We start from the raw sequence: 24,691 nt of genomic DNA on the forward strand, positions 1-24,691 counted from the left end.
TTCACTTGGTTTCACCAAGCAAGCTTGCTGATATTGGCAATAGAAACAATAACAACAACTTTCGTTATTTCGTTAACGTTATTATATTCGTTATTAACTTATTAGACGAAAATAAATTTAACTCGTGCAAAAACTTCTAACAATGAATGTATAACAATTACGTAAAGCTATATTTAAAGAATCCCTAGACAAGAAATTAAGTCTAGGAGTAATTTATTCGTTTCTATTATTTCAAAACGCCAAGGCAATTAGTGTCCTTAACGGGATGCTTATTGTCTGTAAATCAACTAAATGAAAATGGTACTATGCACTCAAGTATGTAAATTGCTTTAATATAGCATATGAAACACATTTATTTAAAATCTACGATTAAAAAGTAGATAAATATTTTGAGTCTAAAATATTTTTTTACTTTAAAAAATATATATTTTTTACAAAAGCGTTTGTTAAAAAATGTGTTTTATATTCCTACTTTCAAAATTTAAAAGATTGTTTGCTCTTTTTCTAAGAATTTTTCTTTTCCTTTAGTAACGCGTTTATTTACGTCAATACTTTAAAATTGGGAATGAAGCAACTTCAAATAACTAAATTTTCGTTAAAAATTTGCCTATAACGGAGAGACGAATGACTAATTAAAAGATCAATAACTAACGAAGATAAAAGTATTGATATCAAAAGTGAAGTCATATCTCCCTCGCTGTATTTTGATAATGATATTTAAAGGCAGCTATTGAAGACGATTTATCTTTTAAAACTAAACTTGATAAAAAAAAAAAGGTAACATTTCAAAATTTAAGTAGAAAGCTGATAAAAAGTTTGATTGCGCATTAAATATCGTTTTGGGAACGATAACAGATGAAAATAGATTTTTTTCCCGACACAATAACGCAATAAGCAGAATAATGGTATTCAAAAAATTTTGTTTTACAAAGTGATTACAACGATTACACTAGTGATTACACTAGTGATTACAACGTAGAGTAAAATTCCGAAATTCTCAATTTAGACAGTGCAACATGGGACAATATATAGCAAAGGAAGGCGGTTTTGTAATAACAACTCATACTGATGAGGAACTTCAAAGTAAAATAATTAAATACAGTTATAACTGGAAAATAGAAAATTTTTCAACACTCAAACAGGAAATGGGAAGCGCAATAACGAGTCAGAGAATAAAAATAAATTGCGCGGAATTGGAGAAAAACAACACTTCAACAGATGAGTGGGAATTAGTTTTCTATCCACGTGGTTTCAACCAAAGAAGTGCTGATTACGTTTCTATGTGGCTTAAGAGGATATCTACACACGAAAGGTTAGTGCGATTTACATGTGCAATACAAGGAATAACTTCAGAGGAAGGCCGAGGCACGAAGGATAAGTCTGCAGAAAAAGAGTTAGTGAAAAAAACAATAGAGGCAAAACTTTCCTTGGAATCTGCAATAGGATGGTCAACGTTTTGCAAAAGAAGTCACATTTTGGATGAAAAAGAATTTTTAAAAGATGGCCATTTGACACTCAAATGCACTTTGGAAGTTTTTGAAGACAGCAACATGCCTCATCCAGTGCTCGAAGACGAAGATCCTTACTTGGACGCCACATTTGCAGAGCTATCAAAAGATTTGAAGGAATTGCTTAAAGACAAGAAGAATCACGATGTCACGTTTAAAGTAGAAAAAGAACTATTTACGGCGCATAAAGCCATTCTTAGTGCGAGGTCACCTGTATTCCGAGTTATGTTTGAATTCGAATCAACAGATCAAGAACAAGAAATCGTTATTACTGATGTAAAAAAAGAAGCTTTTAGAGCGATGCTTCTTTTTCTGTATTCCGGAGAGAGTCAAATGATACCATTTGAAACGGCATTCGAACTGTATTACGCAGCTGATAAATATGAATTACTCAGTTTAAAAAGAAGATGTTCGAAAATGCTTGAAACATACTTGACCATCGAAAACGCAGTTAAAACTATCGTCCAAGCAAACAGGCATAACGATAGACAGCTACAAGACGCTTGTATACGTTTCATCACAAAAAATGCTGCTGAGATACAGAAAAGAGGAGAATGGATGAATTTGATGAAATCCTCACCATCACTTGCAAATGCTGTATTCGAAAACTTAACGCATGGAACATAAATAAGGTAAATGTAAAGACATTATTAATCAAATCTTGGTCGTTACAAAAGATGAAATTAGGTTGCAGCTTTCTATAAAAGAACATTTACACGAAAGTAGACAAAATTTGTCTAACACAAGATAAATTAAATCAGTGTTACTCAGTTGCAGCTCATGTATTAGTGATTAAAAACCTGACTAATTTTGTATGTTCTTTATTTATGCCAAATTAATTTAGCTGAAGGGAAATATTCTTAAATTTTCATTAAAATATATTTAAGTGATGCTGTTTTATTCCTTGACTATTTAACTTTTATAGCCTCAGAATTACGAAATTGTTATATTCATTGTTATTATTGTTATTTTACTTCCATAGTTCTGGAAATTGCACAGAGTTTTAAAAACATAATAATGTGGCAACAATTTTCCATGTTTTTTTCCTTTTTTTCTCTTCATTTATTAGTACCTAGTGGTAGTTTTCAGCAGTATTTAAAAGACATATTACTTGTTTGAGTAAGTCATCTGATAAAAAGAATTCAAAATCAATTTAGTTTTAAAGGAGTTAAAATATCGCTCTCTTCAATCTTTTATTATTTTTAAATATGCATAAAACCTTAACCTGAAAGATTTTAATAATGATTTAAGTGAGTTTTTAAAGTTATTTCATTACATTTGCTTTAAAATAAATTAATTATTATCTTTTATTAATTAAATGATAACTTCTTTTATTAATTTAGTTAAAAAATATATTTAAAAAAATTAAAAACAATAATTAAAATAAGTATAGAATTTTAAAAAAATGTAAAAGTTTTTTTAAATAATTTCTTTACCCTTATTATACATATTATACAGTCAGTCCCAGTTAAAACATCATTGGTACCAGCCAATTGTATTCAAGTAAGCAGGTTATTCAATTAAAGGGGGAATGCATTTCTTAAATTTTTTATATTGTTTAACTTATTTTTTGACTGTCTCTGCCCAGGGCTTACATTAATATGTATTTCAAAATTTTAAAGCAAATAATATTTTGGAGTTGAAAGGGGGTAATATATTCAGACCTTTTTATTTTTAATCATCAGTAGGGGAAAAAAATATCTGAGAACAACTAAGATACGTAGAAAAGTTATTTTCATATTTCAAGAAGCTGAAACAATATTTTATCTGCAGTGTAAAAAACTGATGAGATATCACAACTTATTTCTTTACAAAATGTTGCTTTTTTTTTACAGTCTCTTTATTTTGAAAAGAGTATTATATAAATACTAGTGTACTTTAAAATTAGCCATTGAATTTTATCTCAAACACACGGAAAAATATTATAGCATAAATATTAAAAAAATATAAAAGAACAGAGAAGAAAAAAACAGAATATATATTTACAAATAACTACTGGCTAGATTCATTACATTCAATTCTCATAACATTAATCCTTTTTACTAAGTGATTTATATAGGTACTATATAATATATTAATTAAGAGCTTTGTGATTCATAGAGGGCCAATAATATTGGGTGACAGAGAATTTTTCTAATCAACTTTGACGCAGAATCAACAATAAAAAAAAAATATAACTTAGCACTGTTGCCTTAAGTAAACATAAAAAAAAATTACACATTAAGTCTATGTCTTTATTCATGCATTTTCATGATTAGTAGTTTGTTCTTTCTGGAGAATAAAACTTTATTATATCGTTATAACTCCTATAACACTTCATTATCAGCTTGATATTTAATGGGGGTAATCTGATTTTAAAACAAAATATTATCAGTATGAATTACCACAGGAGGTAAAATTTTTTACTTTATCACTTGGAAAAATTGACACACAAAATATAGTCTAATCAACTGCTAGCTCCCTATACAACAAAGCCACATACAGTCGAACCTTGTTAATGTGAACACGCTTAACTTAAATTTCTTTTAACTTGAATTAAGTTTCAACTCCCCATCAAATTGTATGCAGATATAATACTTTAAAGTACTTTTAGCGTGAACAAGCATAATGTGAAATATCTTTTAAGGTGAACTCGAATTTCCTTACCCTTGGAAAAAATTTTTACTTCTGATGTGAACAGTTTATTTCCCATCTGACAGGTAAGAGTTCCATATCCATAAGAGTAGGTTTATTGAATACTTTGTTTTAGTGTTGATAATTCAACATTACAGCAGTTAAATGAAAGAGTTGAATGAATTGATTTATTGAGCAGGGGGCATTACAGGAAACAACATAAGTCCTTACGTACTCAATGAATAGTTTTCTTTCACCTCATGGGGTTGCCTATTGGTGTGAATATAAAGAAGCATGTTTTCCTGAGAAAATACCACCCCTATTGATCCTTTGTTCAGTATGGATAGTTATTTCTCCCACACTCTCATAGGTTGTTTTAAGAAATTGATATTGCTGAATTGCATTTCTACAGTTAAAGAGGCATAAGCTAAAATTTTTAAAATTTCACTAATGAATACTTTGGTTTATTTTCTTCTGATGGATGCTTACGAAGCAATTAAAACTGTTCATTCTTCTTAATTGCAAAATGAAAACTCAAATCATTTTTTGGATACAGTTGATAAGTTAGAAGCCTTTTGGAAAGCATGTGCGAATAAGAAACCAAAACAGTGAACTATTAGCAATTATTTTGCTATTAATCCTCTCTAATTTTTGCAATAAATTAATTTACTCCTATTTGTTAGTTACTTTTCAGTGATATTTTTTTTCTTCTGCAGAATTAAAAAAAAAATAGGACATCAAAAGTAAGTACACATTTTGAATTTCATCTGAACTATAAATTTTTTTTCTCCCATTTATAACTTTAGTTTATTTTTTAAATTAATTGGTTGTATTTATTATGAGAAGTATAAAAGTTATTAATTTAATATAAAGTTCAAAATTAAAAAAAAAATATTGAAATGAAATACATATTAATTTACATATTTATAATAGAAATTTAAGATTAAAAAACGCAAATAGATAACAAATACAGATAATAGAAAATGTCTGTGCATTGTATGATTTTCTTCAAAAAAATTTCTGAGCTGATAACGTGAAGTATTTTTAATGTGAACTAATTTTTGCTCCCTTGTGAGTTGCTGTAAACAAGGTTTGACTCTATATAATGAAATCTTGGTAAAGCAGACACCCTATGGATTAAAAGTAAGAGATCATATAAATATCAATTCAAGTTTAAAAAAATCATGATTATTAAAATTCTAAGAAAATTGTGAAAAAATATGTGTACTATTTAACACATATTATAGATTAGGTTCTACATTGATCCAACAAGGAAAAAAGATACAATACGACACAGAGATAGCAACACAGGTTGCTTTTAAATGGCTTTTTGGCATCATATATTTGAGGTGTAATTTTAATTCATTTAACATTTTTAGATATAAAAGTGTCTTAACTTTTCAATTACTACCTGAATTATGAAAAAAAAAATTATAAAAATATAGAAGAACCACTTTGAATGAATTTAAAAGAACACTTTTACATGCAAATTACTCTTGATGTCCAGTTAAGAGAATGTTCCCCCTATTAGGTCATCAAAGAACTGTCAGAATTTCGAAAATTATCCATAACTAAATTATCTATTGGAAATTACACATGCTTCAAACTATGATGTATATTGCAAAATAATCCCAGCCCATGAAGAACAATTTATGTTTCTTACAAGAACTGAACAATTTACACAAACTATTTATGTCCTCATTCTTACAGAATGTAATATGTTCAAGTCCCAATGAACATTTTATTAGCTGTAATACTTTTTTCATTATTTCTTTATAGCAATTTGATAATAAAATTAGTAAAGCTCCCTTGTTTCTAAATTTTAGTTAGTAAAATAAAATTATTTGGTCTTTAAAAAAATTTAAATAATTTACCTAGAGACAGTCGCTTATTTTTTACATGATTTGAACATTTGTAATCATCTAAAGTCTTGTAGCATAACATTCTACATAATTCTGTTTCTTAGTTGTAATTTATAAATATCTTTTAATTGCAAACAATGATAAAATTTTGAATAATACTAATTACAAGTAATAAAGAGATTTTTAATATGAATAAACTTACCCATGTAAAATTGTACTAATACTTTGGAAATTATGAAACATGCTAATATGTAACTGCATAAAATTATCTATAATTTATTTCTATTAGATGCATGTTAAATTTGATTACTTTTATTTAGATTGCACAGTATAATGACAACAAAATATTGATTTTCAGAGAAAACAAATTCAGCTATAGCAGTTAATAAAAAAAGTCATATGTAAAAACAAAGCTGAACTGTACTTTAAGCATACTTTTAATTTTGCTTCTACAGCACTATAATAATGGTCTGATTTGAAATTTTGCTTTAAATTAACAAAAACAAAAAATCCAAGATGAAGACTATAATATTAAAGTAAATGTGTATACATTTTCAACCTAGTAAGCAATCAAAAAAATTAAAAATCATAATTTTCAGATTATGTTACTGTGATGCATTCATAATGCATTTAACTCTTAACACCAAGAAGCATTAAAAACTCATAAAACTAAGCATTGCATCTACCAAGATACAGAAAATTAATAATGGAAGAAATATACGCAGATTTAGAAACAGTATTTGAAAAGTCATTACTCATTGTTTAATTTTTGATAATAAATATTTAAGGAGTAATACTAATGTAATTTTTTTTTTACTCATTATTATAAAGTTTTTAATAAAGAGTATTATATAATTTTCATGTTTTAAAGCTAATGACTAAGGATAAGACTTCGTTGAATAGTCATTACAGTTCAAACAAAAAAACCCAAGTGAGTTATATGCTTAAAAAAGACCGAGTAAAAGTGTAAACTCTTGAATACGCCCTTTTGTAAGATGGATATTTTCAGACTACTATTTATGACGTTTTCATTTAGTTTTATCAGAATCATTGGTAAAGTAGGACTTTTTTGTTTTGTTTTTTTGTTATCAGCGGCAACTAAGGAGCAAAATTTGACTAAGAAAAAAGCAGAAGAAAATAAAATAAAAAAATACCCAGAACATTGGTAAATTATTCTGAAATAAAATACACCCAACATTTGAAGAACAATTTCTTACATAGTTTTTCCTTTCTCTTAACAACAAACTTGCAATCAATAACTTCCGATTTACATACTGTTACAGATGCGTGCATTACAGTAAAATACATTTCTTTCCTTTAATTCATTATAAATTAAAGTGAAGGCCACATTGGCAACTTCATTCCAATGAATAAATTTGATTTCAGAACGTGCTGAACTATAATTATTATAGAATATTCTTCTTTATAGAATAATATATATTTCTGTATCTATATAATTCAGAAACAATAAAGAATCATCAGAAATACTTAAAATAGTATCATTTGTGTTGATTATTAATAAATTCTTATAGTTTTCTTGGTAAGTAATTTTGAATGATTAACTTCAACTAGAATTCAGCTATTCTTAAGTCACATATCGAAATTCATTTAGAGAGCTTACAATTATAAAATTTTGTTATGTGGTATATCATCTTAAAGTATGAAAGGGATAATCTATGTATATATCATTTAAAAATGAAATTTTCAAACGAAGAACATTTCACTTTGGAATTCTCCGAATTTACACAGCAGGTAAGTGTTATGATTTTTCATAATAAAAAATTTACTTGTAAATAGTTTTTGTTTCTAATTTGATGAGTTCTCAACAGAATGATTTTCTTCATCTGATTAAGAACTTTAAGACCAAAAAAAAAAGCAATATGAAATTTTTTTATTTCAATACGAGGAATTTTGAGAATCATCTTTTTTTTTTATATTATAACCATTCCTTATTTTTTGATTTGTGGTTGATAAATAATGATTTTTCCTTAAACCTTTAATTTTTTTGATAAAAATCGTTGTCAAAAAGCTTTCTTTGCAAAATTAAATGATATTACATTATGTGTTTCGGTACACTTTTTGCGTATTTTAATGTTCAAAATAATATGATTCGAAAAAGTATGGAATGTAAAGTTTAAATAGACCTTTCATATTAGATCATTAAATTTTACAGATGTTAGGTTTTAACTCTAAGAAGATTAGGTACATAATTTTTTTTCTGTTTATTCACAAATATTTTTCTAAAGTGTTTAGGACATTTAGGAGAAAAAAAAGATTCCAATTTGTTTTCGCTTGCATAAGAAAGAATATCAAACACTTTTCTTTTTTGAATTTAATTAAGCCACAATAAAGGAGGAACATTGCCATGCTACACTGAATAAATCTCCAGTGCAACTGATGATCGTGTTGTTCTGCTAACAGTCATTTGTCTCAAATAACAACGCCCTTTACAGGTCGCTACGTTCGCGAAGGTATTTGTCCCACTACATTAATTTTACACATTATTCCATCAAATTATAATATTTCATTAGTCATATCTAAATATACTTGTTATTATTGAACATCTATATGCTTGGAACTTCATGCAAGTATTGTCTTTGTAATAATTGTAACACACATTAAATGCACAACTTCACGGGGAATTTACTGAACCCACAAAATTATGATAAATATTAATGGTACTTCTAAAAAAAAGAATTCATATTAATTTTATTTCAGAAATACCTAGAGTCATTCTTATTTTATAAATAGCTTAAATAATTTTATGTCATGATAATAAGTTATTAGAGAATAAATGACAACAAAAATTTAAAAATTTATTAGAAAATAAAAAAGTAAAATAGATATTTAAAACTACATTTATGCATACAGTAAGCTTTTCCTTTCATTTTAATTACTTAGGGATAGTATGTCTAGTGTTTCACAACAGTTAAAATTTATTACATATGTGTTCTTACAGAATCCATCACTTTGCAAAAGATAAAACGATGCAAACAAGATAACGGAAGGACACCAAAAAGTTTAACTAAATCAATATTAGGTCAATAAATCAATCACTATTTTCTAAATATTTAATGGTAGAAAGTAATTAGTGTGTTTTTAATAATTTGAAGAAAAAATAATTATATGACGTTATTATCCATTTTTTTCTATTATAGGGCAAATCATAACATACTCTTAAACATAGAAATTTAAATGTTTTTGAAAGGACACTTAAATGATGCCCTCAAGTTTTTCAATTTTTAAGTCAAAATTACATTTAAGATCATCAGATGCATAACAAAAAAACAGTAATTAAGGAGCAAATTGTTGAGAAGATCTAATTGTCAATTTTTCAGAAACTGTAAAAAGTTAACCAGAATTATATTACCCAGGGTGTGTAGCCAAATTATTCAACAAAAAATAAGCACCTTTTAAGCATTTAAAAAATATTTTTACGCACTTTAAAAAAATATCATAATTAGGCAGGGTTGGAAATTTTTTGACAATTGACGGTTTTATCTTGTTTTAAATGTCATTTAAAAAAAAAAAAATTGGCATTGTTTTTGACAATTGTCAAACATCATGAAATTTTGAATCATGTAAAACTAATGGCGTTTTCATACACTACGCGCTGACAATACCCCAAAATAGAATGGGCTTGAATGAATTGTTAAAACGTTGAATAGCGCAATCTGAACTGTATCTTTTTGCATAATTCAAAGGAAAAATCTCAGTTTGAAAAAGAGAAAATTAAGCACTTTTTAAAAACACCCAATTAAAAAAGCACCTTTAAGGCCTTTTAAAAAACAAAAATAAGCACCTTCAACCACTTTTAAAAATGCTACGCACCCTGTTACCATTAAAACCCATTAAGTAAAACAAAAATTGAACATAAACTTAGCTTTAGTACAATACTGAAGGCAACATTCTAAAGCTTTTTTTAACCTTATTCAACATAATCTTTAGTATGCAATAACTAATTAAATTTTTACTATGGACACTATTGATTTTCTTTGTCTATTCAATTTTCCACAGATGTAATGATTTAATCAATATTTGCCTTGCTTGCATAAAGGTTAGATAATTGTTGAAATTTTCTGCTTTGTTTATAAAAAAGCAAGATTGTAACAATTTAGCAGACAGTGTATATTGAAGATGAATTAAAATTCTAATATTAACAAAAATTAACTTCATTTAAAAATGTATACAAATGACTCATAGTTTTTGTTTCACTTTAAATTTGGTCCAACAAAAAAATCTCCTTTGCTACTGAGACACATACAGCAAACAACATAACCTACAATATCTTATATTCTTAAGGTAAGTATTATTGGATTTCATGGTTGATTAGGTAATTGTCAATCACTCTGTGCGTGCATATATATATATATATACAGACACAAATTTTAAATTATAAATAAAAAATTTAATTTTTAGCTATATACTAAACTCAAAATTTTATCAGCTCTCTTACATTTTCATTAGCATAAATGAAACCTAAATAAGCCTCAAATTTTTAGTAAACTAAAGAGAAAATAAAACTACCTTAAAAAAATTCCAAGACATGCCTTTTCATACAAGAAATTAAATCCTCACATTACTACAATATCATTGGAAAAATTGGAAAACAAAATTAATTTATATAATTGAATTAAAAATTCTGATATTAAAAAAGTATTAAAAAATGTTTTGCTGTTGAAAAACAGGTAACAAGAGAAAATTAAATCACAGCGAATTTCTAGAGATCTATAAAATTGAAACTTTTGCAGATTTTTTTCAAAAAATTTAAATGTTGACTAAACACATAAAAAGTTATTTTTGATAAATATAAAAAATGATTTCAAATTCAGCTTTTATAAAAAAATTGTGCAAATAGCATTAAACAATTAAATATCTGCAAATGACATTTTATTCCTCAAGCATAGTGCATGAAAAATAACATTTATGCATTAGGTCTCAGTTTATGTAAATGTGAGAACACATGAACACAAATCCAAAATTTTATTATTATATTTTTTAAATAGCCAGTAAAAAATTAATTGCATAGTGCCAATTGAAAATAAATGTTTCTAAAAAAATCCTATGTTTAAACATAATTCTGTATTTATTTTTTTAACAAACTGAAATCTCATGTAAAAAAAAAAAAAAAATCATCACACGAGTCTTCCAATTCATGTCATTTTAAATTTACATTTAATCTTGTTCATAATATTTTTCTTCTTCTTTTCAACCAGTATTTGTTGAACTTGGGGATAAGTGTCAGTGTGAAATAAAATTTCTTCAATAGTATGAAATAAAAACAACCATTTTCATAACAACTTAGACAATTTTACATTACGAGTAAAATGTAGTTTAATTTGACAAAAAGATTCAATTTTTCTCTAAATATATGTCGAAATACTTAAAACATGATAAAATGTAAAATGAAAGTAAATGAAATATATAAATTATAAATGCTTTGTATAAAAACAATCACAAAAAACACTTATCTACAACAAAGAATTAAATTCTTTCCAACTCAAAATGAAGAACTTCCAGAAAAATCTAAATAAAAATAAAGAATAATATAAGTATTAAAAAGAAATGTAAGCACAAAAACAAAATTGCAGCGTATGTTTACATTGAGACCATTATTCAATAAGAAACCAATTTTGCTAAATAAGCATTATTTTTAACATACAAATAACAGAGATTGTATTTTAAGTTACATTTTATCAGGGTTGGCTAATTTAAACCAACATGATTTAGATCACAACTCAAACCAACAGTTTAAGAAAAAAAAATAATAAATAAATAAATATTTTTAATAACATTTTTAATTATTTATGCAAATTCTTTCAGTTTGATAATAACCAGATGAAAATAATAAATGATTATAACCAAATGAACATAGATTTACCAAATTTTTTTGACTAATGGAAACTTTAACCCTATGATTCCGACAGTATCGAAGATTATGCAGCCTTTCATTACAGACTTTTCAGAATGTTGTTTTTTTTAACTTGAACTCACCCAGAGTTAAGACAGGAAGGGGGGCAAAGTCGTCCCCTTTAACTCTTATCAAAATCATTAGTTCGTGGAGAAGGAGCAACAGGTGTTAACAAATTGCTGATTACCTCAAAGCTGCATGTTTCCCAAAAAGGTAAGTTAAGCAATTTTGGCGACTTATAAACGAATTTTGCTGTTATTTTCTTATTTTAATTTTTTCTCTTCTTTTCAATGATTTCTCAAAATTTAAAACTCTTGTAAATTATTTGATTTATTTTACATTGAAGAATATTTCCATTACCTTAATTTTGAAATATTGTATTGTTGTGCAAACATGTGAAGTTAAAATGTTGTTAGGTAAATATTTTCTTGCTTTACAATTATAACTACTTTTTATTTTTTAATTTTTTGTTCTGCATTACATTCTTTTTTTTAATTAGTTATTGCATTATTACTTCTCTTTAAGTGTAGGTGGCTTAACAAGAACTAGTAAAGATATTGTTTTAGATCGAAAATCACAAAACTAAGAGTCATTAAAAAAAAGTGCTTTAAAACAGGGATGTGATTGACAAAAACACAAAAAAGAAGAAGTTTATAACTGTAGCATTAAACGCGCAAAAGAAAAAAATGATATGAATTCNTTTATAGCAAATAACTCTAATAATGAGAAAAAAAATGGTTCTTGCAATTGATTATTGAGTTTTTTTTCTCCATAAGTATTTGTTTCTTTCAATTTTTTTATGGTTTCAAAGAAATATTGTGCAATTCAAATTTAAACTTAAATATGTTTAATTCTTTTCAAATTTAAATTCCGGCTTAAAAATACTCAAAATTGTAGGGGTTGTAACTTTAAACTGTTTTCCCGACTAAATAAATATGACCATATTTTAAAGATAGTTGCTATCCTCTATATTTGGATGATAAATAATTCAAATCGACAAAAATATAAGGTTTGTTTATTCAGAGAAAGTATATTTTTGTGACTGATTCCATAACATACCTAATACTCTGGACTAATTAGGTGGCATACTTGGGGTCAATCCTTTGAAACTTTAGGACTAGTGTTAGTGGAAAACCATATGATAGGAACAAAAGTCATTCAGCATGATTTTTTTTATTAACACACTTTATCTTAAAATCATAAGTCTTCCATTTACCCTAAAGTCATGGGAATCAAAGTCTTTTTCCTTAAACTCATGAAACTTGGTTCAAGAAAGCAAAATCCATCAGATATTTTTTAAAATAAGAAAATATACCAAATTATTTAAAAATAACAGCCACAACTAAATTTTGACTCTTCCATTTCTAAAAATGCCACTTTCACAGAATTGTAACATTTATTCATTTAATGATAATTTTATAAAAGAAAAAAGAAATTTAATAACTATTATCAAATAATTGCATAAATTTCTATACATTCTATATTCCATACATAAAAGTTCTACACAATATTATTACATTATAATATTTTACATATTTTTATGATAGCGTTCCTTAGTATACCAAAGCAATTTAATAATTTCATCTGCCTGATTTCTCTGTAATCTGTTTATGTGTTATGACGTAAGAGGAAAAGTATATGAAAGATGAAATAACATATTTGAATAACAAACATTAAGCACTTGGACATGTTCATATTGAATATCTTTACGAGTGAAAAGCAAAAATTTAAACTTATTTAGAGCAAAGGGAAATATTCAGGGTAATAGCAAAAAATTTAGGGTCAAGTACTCAGACAATTAGAGTCAATGTGCTTTTATCTAAAAAATATCCACATAAAACAATTTTGTGACTCTGGAGGTATCCACATAAAGCTACAAAAAATATCAATTTAAAATTTTACAACACAATTAGTTTAAAATACAATGAATAAAACAGAAGATAATAAAATTTTAAGACTATAAGCTAAAAGAGTAATATATTACAAGAAAGAAAATATTACATACTTAAAGACAAAGTTCTTTCAAACATTCTTGCAACTTTTTGCGAGCAAGCAGAACTTTTTCTTCTTGTTTTTTTATATCTTCCTCCGTTACAACTATAGCCTAGATAACAAAAACATTTGCTAAAATTGTAGAGTAAAAATATACATTGCTCTAAGTAGAAAATCCCTAGTTTTCATGAAAAACCATAAATAAACTTATTTAACTAGCATATGCTCGTCACAAGAATTACTGTACAAAAACAAAGTTTTGAGAGTTACAATAAGATAGTTTAATATTAGACCCCTGATTTTGATAGTCTTTAATTTAGGCTACATTAAACATATTCCAAGTTATAGTGGCTTTGAATGTACACTGATCCATAATCCTATCAGAATATGCAATCAAAGTTACTAATTTCAGGATTGCATGATGAAAGCATTAAAATATAACATAGAAGTTTTTTCTAGTCAATAAATAGGTTTAATATTTATTTAAAGATTTTTTTAAAAATATATTTTGTACATGCGTGCAATGGGTATAAATAATTTGAAGTATCTGTTACAAAACAAATACAAACTCCATTTTATTACTATTATCATAGGCATCTTTTTAATGTAACTCTTGCTTGATCTTATATAGTATATAAAATTTAAAATAATAATAACATGTTGACTTACCTGAACTAGGGGTTGTTCAGGGTTAATATAAACACTGGGATTTTTATCTAAAACAACTCTTGAGTTAGTCTGACCAACAATTGGTTGACCACTCACATGTAGTGCAGTTGCAATGCTTCTAAGCAAGGTTTCTTCAGTAAGGTCAGGTCCGACACCTAAAAATATAATTTTTTATGCTAGATTATCTTACTCATGTAACAAAAAATGTCTCATGGGCATTCTTATAAAATTAATCCAAGCCTCACTAGAATTCTAGTAAAATTAACCAGAGACTAACAGGAATTCTTGTAAAATTAATGAATGTCTCACAACAAGACTATATTTGTGCAAGATGACTATATACTTTAATGATTATTTTATTCACTCATTATCCAGCTTCCCACTAGTGTTTAGAAGTGACCAAAAATAACTATGATGGTAAATAGATTATATAGAGTTCCACTGGTATTGAATGTGCTGAGCTTAAATAATAAAGTTGGCAATGACCAAGGGCCACTAAAAGCTATTTAGTTGTTGAAAAAAAGACTTTTTTTTTTACTTGACAAAAAGTTTGTTTGAAATGAAACTAAAAATTTTTTCCAATTATTTTTAAAGCTAGAGGAATTAATTTAATTACAAAATATTTTAAAGAAAATAAATTCTATAACCGTTGTAGAAACTTTTTCAAAAAATTTAGCATTAAAGGAATACTTCTTTATCTAATTTTTTAACAAAACAAGATAAAGAAGTATCGTTATCTAATTTTTCAACAAAATTATATAAAGAAGTATTCCAAAAAGCAATAAGTTTAAACAAAATAAACTATCATTTACAATTCTGATGCTAATAAATATATATTGGAGTGTGGTAGAATAAAATTTAGCTTTAATATCAACCGTTTTAGCATTCACTATGGTATCAACTGGAACAGGTCTAATCATTACTCTATACCATTTAAAGTATGTTTTTTACACATTAGAAAAACTACAGAAAAAACATTATAATATAATCATTATATAATTTTAATATTATAATAAAAAAAAAGCAGAAAGGATTTAAAATAGCAGACCTTTCATGTTCTTGGGAAGTTCAAAATTATTGAATGCTTCTTCATCCATGTCAGAAGCTTTGAGCCCTTGCAATCTTTTTTCCCAAAATAACTAAAAATTGATGCGGGAAAAAAAAATTTTAATAAATAAAGTAACACAAATTTATAATAGATATCTATTTTTATAAAAACAATCATAAATATAGGAATATTTAAATTTTAATATGAAAGCTAAATTGAAAACAAATTTGAATAACTAATAAAATTCATAGAAATATGCTATCATCTTAATTCTTTAAAAAGTATAATATTTAGAAAAATTTAATTAACCCTAGAGAGTAAAACTTAAAACAGTGATGTTTAAGTCTGTAACTAATCATTTGACTCATAAATTAAAAATTTATTTATATTTTCTTTATTTGCATAAAATAATTTAGCGCAACTTTGAGAAAATGTTCTCGAATTTTAAATATATAATTTATTTAAAATATTTTTCTAATATTATTAATGTAATAAGAGATAAAATGTAACCTTCAAACATGTTAAAATTTTAAGGTAACATCTGCACTATCAAAGCTGACAAAAGTCAGCAGTCTATTTGAGTAATGTTCAGTCACCTAGGAACTTTCTTATGTGAAAGCAATGTTACAGAACTAAAAAGGTAGAAAGAAACACAATAGATTATGGACCAATAAATGTATAAAATTCGTAATTAAATAATAGATTACAGTCATCCAGTCTTTCAGTTCACAATCTTCTATAGCCACAATTCTTTACAAGTGCATAAAAAAAAAATTGGCACTTGTAACTCGAGAAGAAGTTAAAAGATGGTGCCTAACCATGTGATTTAAATCAGATTTAATTGAACTGTAAGTGACCTCACACTTATTTGTCGAACCTAATTCGCTTCTGAATCGACAAATGCCATGATTTAAAAATTATGTATTTTGTAGGTTTCCAATTATATGACCTCAATAAACATTTTATATACTTTTATTATCCCATGCTTTTGCTTTAAGCTCTCCTGATTGCTTTTCCAACATAAAATAGGAATATCATTTCTTTAAAGCATTAAATCAATTTTTATTTGTAGAATGTTAACAAAACAATTTTGATTTGATTCATAAACAAATAAAAAATAAAATTTCTAAATTCAGTGTTAGAGTCATCTAATTTTAAATTAAATAATGCATATCTATAGTAATAGTGTCATAATATCAAATTAAATAAACCTGTTTAGGTTTATCTTGGGGCCCATGCTTGAAATCAGATCTAACTTTGCCATCAGTTGATTTCACGACAGTAACAGGTTGCTTAAATATGGATGCAGTTTGTCTGATCGGTGGTACTAAAGAAGCATCATTCCGAATTCCACGGTTATAATCAAATTGAGTGCCTCTTTGCCTTTTACTTTTCCTCAAAAGTAATGAATTTATTTTCCCAGTTCTGTAATCAAAAGTACTAAGATCAACAGCATCTCCTAAATATCTGGCTAGCTGAGGTTTGCTCCGAAATCTTTTCCCAGAAGGGCTGAAAACAAAAAATAAACATGATGATTTATATGCATAAAACTAAAAGACAACTAAGTTGCCAAAATAATACACATTTGCTTAATAACTGCAAAACAAAAGATAAAAATACATGCAACTTAAACTTTGATTGAAATATTGTGCCACTTTATGATATAAAGAATAATAATATAATAACATTAAAATATTGTTCTTCATAAACTAGAATGATGACATATGACTGATTATTTTTCATTTGCAGGTGGATGGATCGGATTTACTGTCACGGGAAAATGAAAAATTTCTCATGTGGATACAACATAGCAAGTAGTAGAAGGTATTAAAAAATTATCAATACCTAAAAAGCCCACATTAGGTTAAAAAAAAATTTGATTAAGCATTTCTAAAAGTAAATATTACTTTCATAATAAACAAGTTTATAATTTATTCAATAACAATGCTTAAAAACACTGTCCTTTATGCATATTTTCTAATGAAGCAGGAGCACTTCATAATGTGGCTAGTTTCTGCTACTAGGTTTACAATCAGTTTAGGCCTAGAAAAAATGTGACTATTACCTGAAATTATGTGATTGAAATGATTGATTTAATGACTGAAATTATCATCATTTTCCATTTTTTACCCTAACCACTCTTTAATATTTGTTTAAGAGATAATTTTTTTCTACAATAAAACAAAGAATAAATGCATAAAGATAAAAAAAAAACTTTGTTTTATTTATTGAAAATTTTTCCTTTACAATTTAATTTTTTTAAAAACATTTATTGAAAAAATGTGACAATTTTAAACGCAGTCGATATAAAAAGTAATGCTAAAACTCCCAATACTTTTGGTTATCTTTAAAAAAAAAAAAAAGAGTAAGAATAAATTATTATGACAAATTGGACTTAGCCACTAGTTAAATAAGAGTTTAATGTAAAGCAAAATTTAAAAATTTGTCAAAAATTTTAAAAAATGAAATTAACCTTTAAAACATTTTTCAATCTTTTAACCATTTTTATATATAGTTTTCACTTTGCACGCAGGCCTGAATCTGCTTCGCACAAGTGGAAAGATTTCCATATTGCACCAGAATAATTGCCAAGTGCTCAGAAACTTCCGGGCAGTGGCCCACGAGAAACTGAAAAAAATCACAGAAGGGGACCAGGGATACCCACCTTCTGTGATAACCATCACTTGAAGGGTATCATTTCAAAAAAACTCTGCAAGTTTAAATCCAATTAGCGGATTGACACTATAGTTGGTGCAACAGATCACAATACGGTTATATCCCCGTGCTATATCTATACATTGATCCCTTTAAAAAAGTTTCTTAAAGCCATTAGATAACTTTTCAAGAAAAAAAACTGATTAAAAACTTAGAATAGATCATTCACTACGGCCAAGAATTATTGAAGTGGGGCTACTGAAACATGTAATATAGTTAATACTGTATGCAACATTACAAGAAAAATTTTATAACATGTTTGAATTACGTATGCATAATTCATTACATAATACAGACATTTACTGCCTCTCATAATTAAACAAAGCTTCTTCTAGACTTCTAATGTAAAAAAATATAATAATTTAAATAAAAAGAAGCTAAAATAATCTTCTTTATTTTTAATTCTTTACCTATAATAGTAAACATCAATTTTTCCAGAAGAAAGACCATTCTTTCTAATTATTTCTTCCCGTTTCCATCCCTTCGGAAGAGCTGGACACTCAACTAAAGCCATTTATACGCAATAATTCAGAAATTTCTGCAAGAATTTTAAAGTTGTTAATGGGTTTTTAATTTGCTAACATAACACTTAACTATATATAACTTTCTTTCTATGTATTTTACAAACCATTCACAAACAAAATAATTTGGCGACGGACGATGGATACGAACAAGGCCTACTCACTTCAGGTGGAAATTTGATGAGCTTGCAGCTTACAAAATTTTTTTTATTAAAATTATTTTGAAATTGAAATAACCAACAAAGTTGTTTAAACTTTAATATGCTCTACCTATTTAGGGTTTTATTATATTTTTAATTCTGTTATTAATAGCTTTTAATTTTATTTTTGAATATATATTCATTTTGATAAATGAATTTGGCAATTGTTTTGCGAACACTTACTTGCAACTACTTTAAACGGTTTCAGTCTAAACTATATAAAAAGTATAAATTTAGGAACTATTTATGCAAATAATTTTAATTTGATATCAGTTGAAAAGTTTATTCCGTTCAAACCTAGTTGGTTCGACACGCAAACACACTCTATTCTGCTAACTTCCTTTTTCTCCGTAACAGCATGTATTTGTTTATCTTGATTCTAAAAACAAAAACTATAAATGGAATTTCAAAGTAACGAAGGAATTCACGAAAGTTACAAAGTGATATATTTGTAAAACATTCCAGTGAACATAGTTTTTTTTTTTTATATTAGGATAGAAAGTAATCGTTTTTATTTTTGTTTGGTCACATGAGAAAATAATAGAAAACATATGGCACAACCTTTCTTCGTACCTTGGTGGTTTTCTAGATATTTGTCATCAGTAGTTAAAAATTAGAAAGAGATTTAAGAATAATTGAGGTATGTTTGTTGTCTTCTACAACCTTACTGTTTTTTTTATTATTCGTATGTTAAGTTTTGGTTATCTAATAAGAATTTTTATGATGAAGACTAAAAATTTTTGGATTTTGGAGCATGTACCAATAATTCAAAAACTGACCTTTTTCGATTTAGCTTTTCTCATCAACCAAACAAGACATTGCTTCAGTTTTTTTTTCACGGAATATTTAGATATAAATGTTAACACTGTAATAACTGCTAATACATATCTGACGGAAATTTTTTTTGAAAATTATGAACTGAGAGCTTCTAATTTTTTTAAGAGATTCATCATAAATTATTCTTAACTCATAAAGTATTCCTGTTAACGCTTGAACATTTTCATAGCATACCGTTGATAATATCTAAAAATTTTCAAGGAGATCTCATAAGTAGTTTCTCACAAAATGTACATCGTAAAAGGTCAGTTTTAGCATTATTGATATATGCCCTACCAATTTCTCTAAGATATGTTATTTTCCCACATGTTTCTGTACATTTGAGTTTGTCCCTGTTAAAAAATACTTAACAGTAATGGCTATTAAATTAATTAAGATTAAGTACTATATTGAAAATGAATTTGAACTTTTATAAGTTCTTATTGCTCCGAGTTTATTAATATTGTTGTATTTATTCATTTTGGATATGAAATGTTATAATATAAATTTTAATTAATAATTTTTCTGTAGTGTATCATTAAAAGACTAAGATTGATAATTTATTTTGCATCTGTTGTTAACAAATTTGTAAAAATATTTTTATTTAATTCTTCAACTTTAATGATATTTTACTTTTATTTTTCCATAGACATGTTCATTTTTCTTTCATTTATATATAATTCACAAATAATAATTGCTAACTATAAAACTTATCATTTCCAAAATGTTAAATTTTCAAAACTGCAGTAATCTATTATCTATATTATATAAGGCCACAAAAAATTTATAAAAAATTTCTACTTTAATCCTAGATTATGTAAACAAATAAACTAAACACTTTTTCTGTTTAGAAAAAAAGCACGTCAAAATGGCAACCTTCTTCGAAAACATTAAAAAACCTACTAGTTTTAGACAATGAGTTAAATTTTTTCTTATGTAGTTTTTATTTGAATTTATAAAATTCTTTCGAATAATTTGGTTATTTGTTTCCTTTTAGTTCTAAAAATATTTGGTTGTCTTTTCTTTAAAGGTCTCGTGTATATTAAAAATGAAAAGCAAATTATATTTCCGAAGTAATATTACAAAATAACGTGAATTAATTACAAAANTGCTCCAAGTTTATTAATATTGTTGTATTTATTCATTTTGGATATGAAATGTTATAATATCAATTTTAATTAATAATTTTTCTGTAGTGTATCATTGAAAGACTGAGAATGATAATTTATTTTGCATCTGTTGTTAACAAATTTGTAAAAATATTTTTATTTAATTCTTCAACTTTAATGATATTTTACTTTTATTTTTCCATAGACATGTTCATTTTTCTTTCATTTATATATAATTCACAAATAATAATTGCTAACTATAAAACTTATCATTTCCAAAATGTTAAATTTTCAAAACTGCAGTAATCTATTATCTATATTATATAAGGCCACAAAAAATATATAAAAAATTTCTACTTTAATCCTAGATTATGTAAACAAATAAAACAAACACTTTTTATGTTTAGAAAGAAAGCACGTCAAAATGGCAACCTTTTTCGAAAACATTAAAAAACCTACTACTTTTAGACAATGAGTTAAATGTTTTATTATGTAGTTTTTATTTGAATTTATAAAATTCTTTTGAATCATTTGGTTATTTGTTTCCTTTTAGTTCTAAAAATATTTGGTTGTCTTTTCTTTAAGGGTCTCGTGTATTTTGCCAAGTAAATCGTGATTTAATTTTTAATTTCTCACCATATTCTTGTTCTTAAATTTATTTTTATGAGTGAAATTAATATTCATTTTATTGTCATGTACCATTAATCTGTAATCCTTTCACACTAACAGAGAATAAATTTGGATAAGCATTATTACTTACTATTTCTACGTGAATGGTTTACAATACTTTCTATCAATGTTGGTATTTCCCTCTGTTTGTTAATTTAATCAACAGTTTATCACATAACAGAATGAATAAAAATTGACAAAAATGAATTAATAAAAACTATTAATAAAACTATGACAGAAACACTTTTTTCAAATAATAGAACTAAAATTTACGATAAAAGATTTAGAATTTATTAGGAAATTTTATGTTTCCAGCCAAATGCATAGTATATTAAAAAAAAAAAAATTTAAACAATAAGAGAAATTTAAGTAAGTCAGTCTTGTTTCAATAAATTTTATTTAAATAAAGCAACAAGAAAAAACAACTTTAAAAGCCTAATGAAATTTGATTAAAGTATTATTTGTTCATGTTATAAGTAAAAGCACATAAATACAAACAAAAATAAGACCACAAGACTCTAAATTATTAGCTGCAGAGTGTAAACTATTCAAATCTACTGTATCCATTTGCCTTTTTCTTTTAATGTTGTGAGTGGGTGCCCTGGCCAGCTGAGGAGAAAAAAATAGTATTAATTATTGATAAAAACTGCATGATGTTTTTACAAGAACTTTCTTTAGAATAAAGTGATTCTGTGAATTTGTTCACATTAAATATAGTTTTAATTGGTTTAATTGAATTATTTAACCAATTATTATTTATTGTTACCTTAATATTTTTTATTGAAAAAAGCTTTCAAATAAAGTATTTTGTTAATGATAAATATCCTGTTATGATCAAAAAATTAAACTCTAAAAACAATATTTTTTAGAATATTTTATAATTTTTTTGTAAATGCTTTTGAACTTCATATCTCTCAAATTTTCAAGTTCTTTTTGTTGTAAAAAATGACTTAATTAATTGTAGAAATCTCAAATTGATTGACATACATTCATTGAAAGTAATCAGATTAAAATATTTAAATATTAAATCAAAATTTAATTTTACTTGTTGTTACTCAAATATGTTTCACACAATGGATGAAAACTATAATGACCCATCAATAATAATTTCTGGACTTAAGATTATTTGTCTGATGGAAATTCCGAAATTTAATTCTAAATATTTGCAGGGGCGTAGTTACCATTAGAGTAAACGAGTCAGTGCAATACACAGTGGGCCAGCATCCAAAATTAGTATCTCGATAAAATTTGTTTCAAAATTTGGGGGGGGGGTTATTTTGGGTTATTTATGTACTGGTAAATTGAATTCATAGTTGAAATTTTGAAATATACTAAAAATACCCCACCCCCCAAATGGCGGCTGAAATATGGCGATCAAAAATAAAAAATAATAATATAGTAAGTTTTAATAATTAAATATAGCAATGAAAATATAATAATTTTCGTAATTTTATATTAAGAATGAAAGGCAAATTATATTTCCGAAGTAATATTACAAAATAACGCAAAAACATGAGAAAAAGAAACATAATTTTTGTTTTTCGGTAAATTTAGCTCACCTTTGCAATACGGGCAAAATGGGGCAGGTTTTTTCGAAAGAAGAAACATCAAAGAAGACAACAAAAAAAGTTTAGCAAATTACCTCGTGAAACTTTTTGGAACTAAGTTTCGAAAGTCATTCAAATATTCTAAAATGTCAAATGATAAGATAGAAACTATAAGCTTGTCAAGAGTATTAACTAATCCAACAAATTGAAAAATTGTACTATAATTTCAGACTAATTACTCTGATAAAAATGTAACAGTAAGGTGAAATTCCTATATATATTTCTGAAATAAAAATTTAAAAGTTACATTTAAAAAAAAAAATTAAACATATGTTTCATGACATTCTACTTTCGTCGGTCCAAAAAGTAAATTATAATGTTTGGAATGATTATGAATACTTAATTTGGGCTATATTAAATCTGCCTACACATATTTTAGTTGAAAATTTAATTTTTGACTTTTGGCCAAAGATCATGGCCTTCTGGCCAACAGTGCAATACCAGGAACCCGAAAAAATACAAAAGCTGAGAAAATTTAATAAAAAATAATATTTATCTTAATTTTTTGTATTCTTTGCATTTCTCTAAATTTGATTAGAAAAATTTTAATTCTTTTTCACAATTTTTTTAAACATAGATAAAGACATAACTGGAACAAGATTTTTTTTTATAAAATGTCATGAATATAATGATATTTTATGTACTTAAAAAATGGGTAATACTTAAAGTACAAAAAAACTTACGAAAGGAGCCCTATTTTGTGTGATTGCCTCAGGTCAACGAGAGTAACTACGCTACTGATTTTTTACTATTATTCTTGAAATTCGAACATTTTTGTTACAGACTTTTTTGAACACATTCTTTTTTAACCAATATAGCATGTTTTAAACTAGCATGTTAAAATAATTGATTCCAAAAATAAAAACCATTATGGAATTACTTTTTTCTTTTCAGCTTCTCCTATGTTCGTCATACTAATTTACTTACTAGCATTGTATATCTTCCATTTTAATACTCTAAGACTGACAGCATGACTATTATCAAACGTGCAACTGAAAGTAAGATAGTATTAACTTCTCATTTTATCTCTTCCTCTCCTCCCCCCCCTTTATATTCACTATTTGCACTCTCTTTATTCAGATTTATTTTATAAAATTATTTGCAAAAACCTGTTTTAGTTTATTTTAATACTTAAAATAATGATTAATATGAAATTGCATTATTTTCTGTGATAAAGGTCCACTCTTTTAAAAAAAACCTTTATTGCCTTTTTGGAAGGAAAAAAAAAAGAAAACCTTTCAATCAAGGCAATTAATTTTAAAAATCTGCACAATCAGTTTTGGAAAGAAAAAAAAGTTTTCAATTCTCAAGCAAAGCTTTTTTACATTTATTGAAAGGTTTTATTGTAGCAATAGCATTGGAATATATGTAGGAATTCATCTGACTTCATGAAAAAAATTTAACTCCATGTTTTATTAATATTTAGAACCATGAAATACTTTTCTGAACTA

At 26.1% G+C, this 24,691-nt stretch overlaps 2 protein-coding genes across 5 annotated transcripts in view; one reads left to right on the forward strand and one right to left on the reverse strand.

The window, feature by feature from the left end:
- Nucleotides 1-8,778: 8,778 nt before the first annotated feature.
- Nucleotides 8,779-19,068, reverse strand: LOC107445519 (methyl-CpG-binding domain protein 2). The gene is made up of 7 exons (XM_043045770.2): nucleotides 18,947-19,068; nucleotides 18,729-18,856; nucleotides 16,815-17,112; nucleotides 15,604-15,694; nucleotides 14,556-14,710; nucleotides 13,900-13,998; nucleotides 8,779-11,509 (listed from the first exon to the last, which is right to left on the reverse strand). The coding sequence occupies exons 2-6, from the start codon at nucleotides 18,830-18,832 to the stop codon at nucleotides 13,900-13,902; spliced, it is 747 nt and encodes a 248-aa protein (XP_042901704.1). The 5' UTR covers nucleotides 18,833-18,856; nucleotides 18,947-19,068; the 3' UTR covers nucleotides 8,779-11,509.
- A 142-nt stretch (nucleotides 19,069-19,210) lies between these two features.
- The window catches only part of LOC107445518 (solute carrier family 15 member 1), a 79,245-nt gene continuing 73,764 nt past the window's right edge, over nucleotides 19,211-24,691 (forward strand). The window contains exons 1-2 of one of the 4 annotated variants that reach the window (XM_043045767.2): nucleotides 19,211-19,679; nucleotides 24,135-24,238. In XM_043045767.2, the coding sequence (XP_042901701.1) occupies nucleotides 24,211-24,238 (28 nt within the window). In that variant the 5' untranslated portion in view covers nucleotides 19,211-19,679; nucleotides 24,135-24,210. The remainder of the gene's footprint in view (nucleotides 19,680-24,134; nucleotides 24,239-24,691) is intronic. The other 3 variants (XM_043045768.2, XM_016059927.3, XM_043045769.2) reach the window with 3 other exon arrangements.

This window comes from Parasteatoda tepidariorum, chromosome 7 (genome assembly GCF_043381705.1).
Source record: "Parasteatoda tepidariorum isolate YZ-2023 chromosome 7, CAS_Ptep_4.0, whole genome shotgun sequence".
NCBI lineage: Eukaryota > Metazoa > Arthropoda > Arachnida > Araneae > Theridiidae > Parasteatoda > Parasteatoda tepidariorum.